Source organism: Pholis gunnellus (genome assembly GCF_910591455.1).
Source record: "Pholis gunnellus genome assembly, chromosome: 11".
Lineage (NCBI taxonomy): Eukaryota > Metazoa > Chordata > Actinopteri > Perciformes > Pholidae > Pholis > Pholis gunnellus.
The window spans coordinates 17291105-17304627 of NC_136538.1; the positions used below are offsets into that span (position 1 = coordinate 17291105).

Sequence of the window (13523 nt, forward strand, 5' to 3'; positions counted from 1 at the left end):
CTTTTTAGTAGGATCAGTTCATTGTTGATTTTGGTCTTTTCAAGGGATTTGTTTGAAAGAAAAGAAAAACAGAATATCCTTTAATGAGACAGGTGAAAGGCTCATCAACCATCAGCTTCAATGGATTTGAAAAACAGGCTCACCTTGGCTAAGAAATTCCTCCATCTTGCCCTCAAAGGGTTGCAGGTTCTCTTCAGAGGACAATTTGCAAACTTTCTCCGTCTGAGCTGAGCACGCTGAAACAAAAAGAAATGATCATGACGGGGGGGGGTTGGTAGTCTTTCAGCGCATCAATATGTTATCCAGCTTTTGTTTTGGAATTACAAACTCCACAGTGCACTGCGCCCCGGCTGAGCCTGCTTTGATAAATCTCTGCCGAGTTTCTGCTGAATAAGTGTCGGGAAAGACATAATGACCCATAATGACTAATAAGGCACCCCCAGGAACCAGGAAGGCCTGCGCTCTGTTCCCGGGAGAAACTTATCGTCACGCTCTATCTGCAATCATAACGGATACACAAACTCTGCTCAAGTGCCTTGGAGGTGGAGAGGCCATGAGGCGCTTCAGGGAACGGGGAGGTCGGGACTGGGCTAGTGGTAATTCATAGACCATATGGTGCCTCAACCAAAAAAGGTACACAGCGAGTTCCCTCCACTGTGTTGCTTACTGATGTCCTCCGGGCCAGCCAAGGCCATTTCAGCACCGCCTACCTATCGGAACCCCCCTCTGGGAACTGTCATCGAAGCCCACGTCTGTTAGAGCGCTCAGCTGGCTCGGTAATGAAGAGGTCTGCAGGTATAGCATGTGATGATGTATTTATGTACGGTTAGCATGTGCCACTGCCACTGGGGTCGCAGCAGACGCAAGTCCATTTCCCCTGCCAGCAACTCCGTCTTTATGAAATGCAAATAATGAACAGCCTAAAGAATCATTATGGCAGAGGAAAAACAATATTTGGCAACACGGATCAGGCACCTGATTGGTTTAGCAGCAAAGATCCATAAAGCATGATAGAGAACAGACCAGGTTTGGGGAATTGTCGATCGAGCTGCGAGCTCACGTACACATGTAGATGTGCCTGCACACACGCGGATACACAATGTCGTGTTTTTTTTACCACCTGTAGACACTTCAGTCCTTGGAAAGTGTTCCGAGTGCTGAGTGACTTGAGACAGAATAATGAAAGGGAGTATTTCCTAACTGCCTCATTCATTAGGACTCTTCACACTCAACCAATCAGTTTGGCATGTCAAGCATAATCCAATTTCCACACTTTCTTCCTGACATCTTGATAACATCACTCATTCTTTACCAGATTGTTTTTATAAGCCTCTTTTGTATGTTTACTAGTTTTATATAATGTACTGTATGTGTTTAATATCTGTATTACACCAAAAACCAACACACAGTCCCTGCATAAAGCATTTCTCTCATCATATGACTATTTCTTACTTTATTGAATAGATTTCAATATCCTAAATCATAGTCCAATGGACATTCTGACTTAGTCCTTGGCTTGTGAAACCCGCTAAAAATATTACGTTTTTTTTCCCCCACTTGTATAGTCATGGAAAGTTGTGTAATAGATGAACCATGTGTATAGACTCAGGAACTGATTGAACAACTGTCTGATGAAAGAAAAAACATGAATTCATTAAAGAGTCAAAAAGTCAGCCATTAACCAAATCAGTCCATTCATGAATCATATTTAGGACAGCCCTGGGCAGAGTGCACAGCATGCACATAGACATGCAGGAGCATTCTGAAATTCTCTTTAAAAAATAGTCTCCTTGTTGTGTGTTGGGGGTTTGCAGCTTGCAGGGTGAGGCGATGCAGAGCTCCAGGAGAGTCTCTTCCAGTTCAGTGAATAGCTGCTGAACCTTTGATAGTGCACACAGGTACTGGATGTTGCCTGACCTTGCCCTCTCTATATTTTGATCTCTATTTCATGAGGACAGTAAAGGCATGCCAGGTCCAACAGGAGTCTACATCTGACAAGTCACATCTGCTTCTCGTTAGCTCGTCTGTACGACAAACAGATGCTATCTCTCTGTTGACCCGCCTCTACGATCCGCACATAACCATAGCTGGCCAGGTTATTTTCCATTGAGCTAGGAGATATGTGCATGGATTAATACATAATATATTGCTACATACATTTCCATGTGACGGTATCTTAAACATGCATTTTCTGAAAAAAGCATGGCCGACTTTACTATCCGTTTACTAGCTTGTTGTAAATATGCAGTTTAAAGTTTATAGATGTGGAAAATTGTGGAACGTAAGTTGACGACAATACCATTGAGGTCTTTCTTCAGCTTGCGCAGATCTCTTTCAAAGTCCTCAAACTTCATCTGGGAGGCCTGGAAAAGGTCCTGGGGCTCGGGCAGAGAGTAGACACACGTCTCTCTGCCAGCATCCTGGTAAAGCACAAAACACACACATACACCAGTGTCGTAGTCAATCTTCCTCAAATGGGAGAGGGCCTCTCTAGTATATACTGTAGACACCAGGCAAGATTTAAATAAATGTCTTCAGAGCCCAAAATGTTGTTATCAACAGTCCAAACAGAGACGATATGGCTGAAACTACAGCAGATAATGACCATGAGGTCCGGCGCAGAAAGTACACCGCAATTCTCTTCATCAGAGTTACTACGAGGCCATTGTGAGTGCTAGAGCCATGTCATGCAGGTTGATTTTGGCAAGCAGCACTGTACTGAGTTCATCTCATCTGGAGAACCTAATTATTTACACTAGCGCTCCTTTGGATGCTGTGCCAATGAACAGACTGCAGGTTTGAATGAACCCAGACCAAAGCAGAACGAGAGATGAAGAGTGAAAGACAGAAAGAGAATTACAAGAGAGAGCCAAGGAAGGAGAGAGATTTGTTTCTGCCGTAAATGAGGAAAGAGAAAATAAATAATGTGATAAAGGATAAGCCATGGTATCCTCTGGCAAGAGAGGAGATGAAAAGAGAGCTCTGGAAGGATTTCTAAGCAAATCAGACTAAAACAGAAAAGTGATTCAAATAAACAGGAACCAAAACATACCTCATCAAAGTGCCTTAGATAGTAAGCAACAATGTAGGACAAAAGACTCTGGCAGTTATCCTGAAAGAAAGAAAAAGATCCAAATAAATAAACCCCTTTATTTATTAATTTAATCATTTCAGAGCAGGACGTTTTAATTTGTGCAGGGTAAACGGGAATAGAGACAGCGTTCGTAGAAGTTGGGGATAAATCATGGCATTGGAGGAGCAATACAAGAAAACATGCTGGGATGGCTTTCATAACTCAAGAGTTGGAGGAAAGTTTGATGTTCTTTATGGATACCCTACCCGGTCCACCACCACAAAAACACAAACCACTGTGTCCTTATATGGCAGTGCCAAGGGCACGCTGAGCCCGTTTTGATATTGAATGAGAACAGCAAACAAGAAAGGCCTCTCAATAAATCTGCACAGCTACAGTCCTTATGTTTGGCAGCAATGAAGGTCCCTTTTAAACTTCTGGACAATTATAAAATTGAGACCAGATCAGCATTTAGAGTCACCATTTTCCCACACCACTTATTTTCTAGTACAATGTCAATCACACAATAAAGCAGTTTCTGTGGGAACTCATAAATGATCATTAACGCATTTTACAAAACTTGATACACACACACACACACACACACACACTTGTAGTCTCCTTAACACTTAATTGAGTGTATGCTCTTGTGGCGTGAGTGATGTTTGCTTTCACCCCTGTGACACACAGACTCACACTGCTCTTGACGTCCTTCAGTTTTGGCAGAATATCCAAGGTGAAGCCGTCGGCCTGCCCTCGAGACCGATTACCTCCGTTCATGAAGTTGCCAAAAGCCAGCACCAGGCCAAGCACCTGCAATACACACTTACCACTCTGGAGAGTCTGATGCACACACACACAAACAAATGAGATGTAGACATGAAGGTTAAACAGAGTGACTGAAAAGGAAAGTAAACGAGAAGAGGCCCAGTGGCTCACCTTGCACACTCTCTGAATGATTTCTATTTTGCGGACGATTGAGGTGATACATTCATGGAAAGTTGACTGAAACAGGATGCAGAACACTCGTTCAGAGAAGTTGGGGATTTGGGATAACTGGAACAGAAACCTGATGAAGGCACAAGATCAGTCACCATAACACATCTATTTAAAGACATAGCTCTCATGTAATGAATTTGGTTCTGAAGGTACAGTGGGTTTGGCTCGTACTGTTCAGGCTTGTCCAGTGGCTTGGCATCCTCCTTGTCTTTGGATGATTTAATATGCTTTTTAATGCCATCCATCTCGTCATTTTGAGCTCTCTGTAACATGAAAATGCAGATTAAGTAAAGATGGGAATGTATGTTATATAGGCACGGGAAAGCAAAATGTACTGTGAGTACAGAATACCACAACAATGTCTAAATACATGAATGTATAATGTCATCCATAAAGTCTCAGTTAACAATTTTTTCTTACCCAAATCAAAACATATTTAATACTAGCCGCGTTTCTTTTATACTTGTACCCATTATGTACATTTGTAAAACACAAAGTAAAAGAAATGTAGAAGAAGACAACGAAAATCGATCTCATGCCGATGACAAACCGCTGCATCCGTGAAACAAACATCAATGTAAATGGATGGGCCAATAATAAGTGCCAATCTGTTTGATTGATGTGCAATACCTCTATTTCGCAGGATCACAAAAGATGTTTACTTGCATCTCCGCAGAAGCTTTATACCAGCTTCACAACTCTGATCTGCGTGACACTAGAGACTCAAACACAGATTGTGTAGATGAACCTCAGCCCCAGGACACTTATCATCAACTCAATGTCCATTTAGTACTATGCTTTGTCAATAGCCGTCTTCGGAATCAAAAATAAATGTTGAACCTTGACGTTCGAGCCAACATGGACAAGAAGTCCTTAACGAGCTCCGAAAAAAAAAATTCCATTTGAACATCTACAATTTCATGACAACTGGCCAACTCCATCTGCTGATGAAGATCATGCAATGTGATCAAAAGCTCTAGAGCAGCCAACATTGCAGCGGATTTGTTAAGGCAGCTTAGTTCTTCATTTCTCTAGACAAACTTAGACGTTTTGTTCTTGAACTCAACTGAATGCTGTCCAGTACAAGTTTCATAAATGTTAAAGAGTTGCTTCAGCCAGACAACATTCCTGACTATTATCCTGCTGTCAGGCCCTGGACCACAGTTTTAAACAAGGTGGTATAAAAGATAAAAGAGAAAAAAAAGGGCCAAATGCCCCTTCGTTTTTCACAAGAGGCAAAGACAATAGATGTTGATGTGTCTGACGCAGATGGGTAAAACAATAAAACCATCCCCAGGAAGAGAATGTAAACTATCTCTCAGTCTCCCCAGAGCCCAAAGACCCCCAAAGTCTGAGTCTCAGCAGTCTGGTCTCTCCATCTTTCTCTCTTGGGTTTTGGCCTCGGCATGGATCCTTGGAAAACATCAAACGGCAGCATCAAAAGCACTGAGGGCCCGATTAGTATTCTACACACCGCTGCCTTCTGTCGACGAGGGCAAGCTCTCCTTCGCCTTCTCTTGAGATGTTTTCAAGTGTAAATATATTTAATACAAAGCAGATCCTTTTCAAAGGGCAGCATCAGAGCCCAGCAGTGTTTGGTGTAATTGGGGACAAGTAGGCATTAGCGTGTGATCTTTGAATTGCTAGGGCATGTTGCACTGGTTGTTAGCATGAGAAATACAGTCCCATGTGGAATATCAAATGCAAAAGAAAGTAGAATGATATTCGTGATGCCAGAATTCTAGCGGTAGCCAAGTGGTATTCATTAGCCAGGTTCCTAGTGCAGGGCTAAACAGCACCAGCCAGGGCTTAATCACCATTCATGTCACTCAAATTTCAATGGAAAAACATTTATGAGATTATTTGTACATTGAGATGCCAACGAATATTGTCCAAATGACATATTGCATCACGTTGTAAACATGTTAAATATATTTAGACAGCCCAAGGCTTTGTCTTAAAAAAAGAAAAAGGAGTATGAGCCGATTATTTGTAGTGTAAAAGTTCGTAGGAGGGACTATTGCTCAAACTGACCTCCATGACATTTAGCTACCGTCAGCTGAAAAGGAGTCTGAACTTCAGACTGTCTGGACCCAGATTATAGCTTGTGATATTAGAGGGGAGGGAGTGGTGTCCCACTATCACTGTGACCCCTTTAATGGCGTCGGCTCATTGTTCAAAGAACAGGAGCGGCCATAATCCTCGGCTCACAGACTGAGCGACTCTGTCCCTGCCTGTGTGCGTCTCTCTGTGTGCACACAGTACAGTATGTGCACATTTGTGTGGGTCAACGTGTTTGTTTGTGAGAAGAAAAAAAAAAAAAAAAAAAAAGAGTGAGGGAGAGCAGTGTGTGATCTTACTCCTAGCACAGTGAGTGAGGGTGTAACCATTAGAAGCCCCTCGCATTCCTCAAGACAGGCTGACTGTGCTGCCAACTGTGGTTTAGGGGGCTGGAGACCCACAGACAGGATGGAGTCTCGCAATACAAAAGAGAAACAATTTGGCTCCTCAACTCAATAACATAGCCTTAGGCCATAAGGGGGAGAAGGAGAGAGAGGGAGAGGGCCTGACGTCTCGGGGTGAGTGGAGAGGTTAGAAGACTTTTGATCCTCAGTTATGACACATTGGTTCATAACTACAGCTCGTCTCAAGCCTCATTCCCATGATCAACATTATTAATATGCCTCTGGCAGCCAAAGGTCCAGGCCTCTCCTGTGTAGTTGTGCCAAAAAACAATTCACAGGAATTTCACAGCATCTTAAAACTGTATTACAGCTGAAATGTGGAAAACATGCCCGTTTTCATGTTCCGTTATTTACTGACCCGAATATGAACGGGTCCTGAACCGTTTCCACTGGGCGTGGAAGACCGGTGAAGGTTGATGAATATGTATTTACTGTATACAAGGAGCCCTTCATGGCCCTTTATGGAGATGTATTGGATAGTAGCGATGACAGCTCCGTAATTCTCTTTATGCTAATATTACCCGATACAATGTGGTGGTTACACTTGGCGAAGCTCACTGTAGTCTCTTTCTTCATTTTTTTTTTTTTTTTTTTTAAAGCACTTTCAAGAGGAGTTGTGTGACAACAAAATCCTGGAGTTTCTCAACCATTTCCTTTTGCACAGGGGCGTTACAAAAGTGAATTCAATCCCATCCAGCGTGAAGAAAACATGTTTACTACGTGAAAGCGTTGGTCCCCTTCCAGGCCAGCAGACTCTGTCGCCGAAGAGCACACATACCAGTACGGTTTATGGCTCACCTGTTTGTTTTGGTATCCAATACACATTTCCTTTAGTTTGCCCTTTTAAGTGGAACAAGGAATAGGAAGTCCACATAGAGAAATATGTTCAAAGTTAAGTGACATATCTGACTGACTGTGCAAAAAAAAACACATTGATTTATAGAATAAACACACCAATTCAATTAAAAGTGGATTTTTTTCCTTCAGTTTAAGTTTTGATAATCTTTGCAAGGTATCTTTTGATGGATAGCAGTTGGTATTTTGCGGCTTACCCTCAGGGAAGTGCCAAATAAAACAACACTAACAGCTGATGAATGACTCTTTTGCCATTTTGTTGATATCGCGGCTTGTTGGGTCCTCTTAGGTTTCACTCCATAATAAAATGATTGCCTGTTATTCATATATGGCATGAAATGTGTAACCATAAATCATTCCATTTGTCACAAGCAAACTGTTCCAAAATAATACTGCAAACCACAGAGGGAAAGAAAAGACTAAGCTTTTCCCACACTGAACGCTGCAGTCAAGATCAGCTGGAGCTGTCAGTGGTGTTACTTTGTAGAATTCCACTGTGTTTGTTGCTCAACATTGTGTATTTATATTGTTCTGCATTGGCAGGAAAGTGCATTTCAGTTTGGGATATTGTATTTTTATGGGTGTATTACTTTACTGAAACCTCTCCACATGAGCCTTGATCATCCTCTACTCAAAGTCAAAGAAATGTTTATTACTGTTGTAACCACGAAGACATAGCTCCAGCTCCGGGAAGCGCTACAGCCTGTTGTGATACTCACATTCTCATAAAGGGCGTGCAGAGTCTCCAGATCAACGACAGTGTTGTCCATATTTAGGACGGCTGTGGATGGAAGGAGAGGACGACATGGTTAATGTGAATGTTAACACTGAAGCATGTCGTGACATTTCTCTGCTGCCTCCGAGGAACACCATTAACAAGTCAGAAATCAAATGCAGCACAAACAGGCCTCCACTCCAGATTATAACATTTTCTTTGGCTGACGAAACGATCACAAATATTGGCAGAACACTTTTCCAATCTGTGTTGCTGCTCTGCTGGAGCAGAATATGGCACAAAACAAGGTCAAAAATTCTCCCTGCACATAAAAGGGTCATGTGCTGTGACTTACACAGATATCAGCTCTCATCACGATAGCATGGAAGGGGCCGCTCGCTAACTAAAACATAAATACGGAGGTCTTAGAAATCTGTCAAAAGGTACAAAGATCTGTGTTTGAACTCCGGTGTTTGAATTCCTGGTGTCGCCTTTTTGTCTCGGCGCGAGGACCTGGCGCCCGCGAGCATTAATCCTTTGAAAGTAAATGTTTAAAGACAAACAGAGCCCGGGGGTCTACAGTGTTGAGGCTGAGGTGTTGCTGTGCGCACAATCACCCAGCGAAGCACTCCACACCTATATGTGCGTTTCGCCGTGCTGTGGGTGTCCAAATTACTGACATTGTTTTGATCTGCTCATTTGCCGTTGAGGTACAGAGGGAACAGCTAGTGGCAGAGGGGATAAAGGAACTTGGGAGTAATTTACTCAATGCACAATGTTCACTTTGCGTCACATCTTATGCTGGACTGGATTTATAAGCTTTTCATTGACTTAACTTAAGCAAACAAGAGTAAAGAAGATCACCAGAAAAACAAAATTAGAGAAAGGTCAGTGTTTGTTGTTTTCAGCTTTGATATTGCTTCATCTCCCTTCATGTAATCCTGCATCCTTTTGATTAATCCCTCTTGTGCCACAAGGGCAAATCCAGCCAGCTCTTTGCTGTCACCCTCTCACCTCTTCACACTCTTTCCTCTTCCAAAGCCACCACAGAAATAACTTCCTCCTCTTTGACTCTCGCCGTCTTTGTTTCTCGCACTCTTCTCTTGTTACCATTTGGTTTTGATTACTATCAGAACCAGAGTCTGGCTGGCTGGTTTGATTGGAGACAGCTTTTTTATTTTTATTTTTTCAAACAGACATGGGAGAAAGCCGTATCATCACTCTCACACAGACCCCTTATGACCAAAAGCCAGACCCATCTGTCTGGGTCTACCCCGACTACCACATTCAACACCAGCATGGCGCCGGCAACCACCATCTAATACTGTGACTGGCGCTCCAAATCCTCACAGGAAGCAGACACCGCACGGAAGTTTCTTATGAAACATGCAGAGTGTCGGCCAAGTCTAACACCAAATAACAGCTGGGAAGAAAAGAAAAATATTTTGATTACTCGCTGTGAAGTTGGGTCATCATGAAACAAACACGATCTAAATCAATGATTCAGAAGTTGTTTTTCTTTGAGTGAGAGATATTCAAGCCATGATGCATTTCCTAGTCATCGTCTTCATCACGGAATAAAGAGGAAATAAAACTGATTCACTGCACTGAAAGGCACAATTATAAAGTTTGGATGAATGAATCGCTCTCTTTTGTAAAGAAATTGTGATTTGATTCTTTAATCATCTGAAACCTCCAACGACACAAGGGAACAGGAGATCATTTCAGGAATGGGGAAACAGCAGCATTGCTAATATACAGTCTTTTGGTGAAATAATGAGTATTTTAAGGATATAAATATTCACACCTAATCATTCAATAAAAATGCATGATCACATAAACAAAAAACACTTTCTAGGGTGACTTTGTTTGTCTAAGGCAGAGATATCTTCACTCTGATCTTACTCTCAATGATATACTGAAGTTTCCAATCAGCGCTAATTATGCACTTTGGCAAAAACTGTCCTAACATACGAGATGAATGACAGTGCTGATGAGAGAGGCCCTCGCTTGCCCTCCCACTCTGACCCGAGATGGATGCGCCAACGACTGACATTTAAAACCAGAAAAGTGAAAATCCACAAAATGCTTTGAAGGTATTTCAGTCAGACAATAACAGCCCAACAGAGCAACTGGTTATTGCTACTAGTGTATAAAACAAACCAATCATGGTTTCTGTGGTGCACATTTTCTTCTTTTTTTTAATGCAACCTATCTATCTATAGCTGCCATTGAGATAAAGAGTTGAAGCTGTAATAAAGGCTCCACTGTAGGAGGACTGAAAAGGATGGGGAGATGAGTAAGAGTGTTTAGACACATGGATGAGCGAAGACTGCAGAGCAATCAGAGAGTAACTAAAACAGGAAAACAGTCTGTTCCCATCAACATCTCCTGAATGACTTCACTTTAACAAAGCCGCTGAGACAAGATGGTGACAACTCATCAGAGAAAGACAGAGCGCCGCGGAGAAACATGATGTAGATGTTAGATGGGGAGAGATTATGCAAAATGAGAGCAAAGAAAGCGGGAGAACAACAAAGGGAAACCATTTCAGATGCCTTGCAACGTTATGACTTGTGATAAAGCCAACTACTACGGGGAGGTTTAAGCCTCGTCAATGACTTCAGCCGACACTCAATCTTACTCACATCCCAGTCGACTTAAAAAAAAAAGATGTTTTTAATAATAAACTGGCATCGCTGTACTCAACAAAACAAACAAAACAATCTGAAATACTATGGCCAACATTTTAATGTTGTATACAGAAATTATTATAAAAAGAGGTTGTGGTTTAAGAGTGGCGTTTGATGTCAGTGTTCAGCATGTCCACTGTTTATTGAAATCACTGACTCCCATACACAGCTGGGAATAATAATAACAACAACAATAATAGTAGTAAATCACATAAATAGCACAGAAGGCAATAACGGAGGAGGTCCCAATGTGAATGCTTTTTACGAATTACGAAACAAAATTTGGGCATTTGGAATCAAATACTTTTTGTAAATGTTCTTGGTTGCTGCGGTGGATCTATAGCGTCTTCCCGACAGCAGTTTCATTAATTTTTTTAAAAGGGGAGATGGTCAGGATCAGACAAAGTTCATCAAACTTTTTGTTTCACCTGCGTTTTACATATTTACGTCCCAGATGTGAGAGTTTTAGCTGTACAAACAGGTAAACTCAATGTCAACTGTATATGTCTGGGAAATCGTTTGAAAAAAACAAAAAAAACAATGAATCACCAACAAATCTAATTTACTTACAGATCTATTTTCCATTTTCTCCACATTTACAGTGCTGCTTTCAATACCACCTGCATACTGTAGCAACATGCAGAACATAACTACTCCTTCGACAGTGTGCAGACACATCATTCCATTACTTTACTGTAATCTTCACAAAGAGTTATTCGTCCAGATATCTGACCACATGATAAGACTTACCGTTCTGGATGTCCTTCATGTCAAGATGAATGCTGGACATCAGAATACCCACAGCCTGTGAACGCTTGTTGTTCAAGAGCTTCATCACCTAAGAGTTGACGAGACAAAGACCGAAGAGAACAGGGATGATAATGCAACATTTATCATGACATGATGCGAAGCACACGCATGCAGACAACACATTTAATTAAAAAAAAAGACAGGAACATCACTCCCCTTTATCAGTTTCCCTCTATGGGAAGACAAATTAAGACCATTCACCTGGAAACATTAGTGAAATTAAAACGCTGTCAAGCTGAATTATGATGATTAACAATTTCTCCTTTTCCTCCAATTCTCCACATCCATCATCTTTCAGTCATACATATTAAACCTTTCACGCAACAAGAAAATGATCAGATGAAGTCCTGCGACTGATTACATTTACAGAGAATCCCTATGGTTTGGATTACATTTCATTTCATGGAATTGCACAATGGAGGGATTTTTGTTTTCAAAGTGGACGTGACGGGAAAACGATCGTATCCAAAGATCAAACCTGCTCCAAAAGCTGCAATATTAACACATTTTAGCTGAATAGGAATAGCTTCAACTTGTCATACAGCCAGGAGTTAAATATCAAGCCAGTGTTGTTAGCAAGCATGAAAAACTGCATCCAAAAGGGGGCCATTATGAACCACCGCTCGCCTGAGTAAGCAGAAGTGTGCGCCGGGTAGCAGAGTGGTGAAGGGACGGGACAGGAAACCCGTAGCCTACTGTGATCCAGACAGAACGCTTCCATCTAAACCAGATCACACAGACCACAGACCTCTCAAACACACAGGAAGTTATATCACCAGTCCCCAACTGTCTCCGTTTTCCCGGCTCAGACACAGCTTCGAGGGACAGGCCGGGCGAGGTATGATGCTGAACGACTTCCACGGTGAGACCGATAGCTGGTGTAGGGTAGCCGTTTAATGGCAGTGAAATAACAAGTCATGAGTCATGATTTATCAGCTGACCCGACTCTTCTAAATGTACAAACAGGTTAAAATTACATTAAACAGTTCAGTGGTTTACAGAGCTGCCCGAGATCACTTTACACTCTTTACATAAATCTAAAAATGCCCTTGCAGTACATCAGTAGTATTATTTCTTAATGAAACACAGCTGGATCCGTGAACCACTACGGTTATAGAAATTATTTCTCATCAATGGCTCTTTTTGAGGACAACGAAACAGCCCTAAACATTTCATCTAATGCCGTGTCTTGCAGCAGTCTCGTGACATACATGTCTGTTTTTTGTTTAAAGAAATCCTTTAAGTCACATTAATTATACTGTATGTTGATCTTTTGATTCATTTATAATTTCAGCGTTGGCCAATATGGACTTTCATCAATCCCAGGTACAAAACAGTGTGCAAGTTTCCAGTTGTACAAAAAGTAATTATTAATTAAGTATAAATTATTTCTTAGCGTTTCACTTTGTGATCAAGCTTAAGTTGAACTAAAACTATGAATAAGACTTTTTATTTAGTGATGCGCAACAGCTTTAAATACATTTTAAATATACTGTGGGCCTGTTTTATCACCTGACATTCTATAACCTGAGCAGTGGAGGGAACACAAACAGTTGCACAGAATCCACGTATTGATCGATAAACAGTCTGCACAATAGCCAGATGTTACAACAATAACCAGCGGTATCACCACTCCACTTTTGACTTCTCAGAATGTGTTTAGGGTAGGAAAGATGTGCTGTGAACCACGAACCCACAGTATCGGACTTTGAAAGCTTCCGGATTAGTGCGTTGACAGAAAATGTATGCCATAAAACAAAAATGATCAATCTCAAACAGATTCATCTCACATAATCTAGCAGCATGGCTACATTGCACCTCTGTCTGAAAGGGCCAGCAGTGTATAGTGTAACAGAGCTCTTCTTCTAAACTCCTTTGCAGATAGACAGCGGGTCAACCCTTGACACTGGGCG

At 41.6% G+C, this 13523-nt stretch overlaps 1 protein-coding gene across 1 annotated transcript in view; it reads right to left on the reverse strand.

Moving 5' to 3' along the window:
• The window catches only part of fmn2a (formin 2a), a gene marked incomplete at its 5' end in the record, with an annotated part of 34400 nt that overhangs the window by 7810 nt on the left and 13067 nt on the right, over window positions 1–13523 (reverse strand). Inside the window, 8 exons of the mRNA XM_079168981.1 lie at window positions 144–236; window positions 2300–2420; window positions 3053–3112; window positions 3770–3916; window positions 4013–4142; window positions 4244–4335; window positions 8112–8173; window positions 11551–11638. Coding sequence (XP_079025107.1) covers window positions 144–236; window positions 2300–2420; window positions 3053–3112; window positions 3770–3916; window positions 4013–4142; window positions 4244–4335; window positions 8112–8173; window positions 11551–11638 — 793 coding nt within the window. The remainder of the gene's footprint in view (window positions 1–143; window positions 237–2299; window positions 2421–3052; window positions 3113–3769; window positions 3917–4012; window positions 4143–4243; window positions 4336–8111; window positions 8174–11550; window positions 11639–13523) is intronic.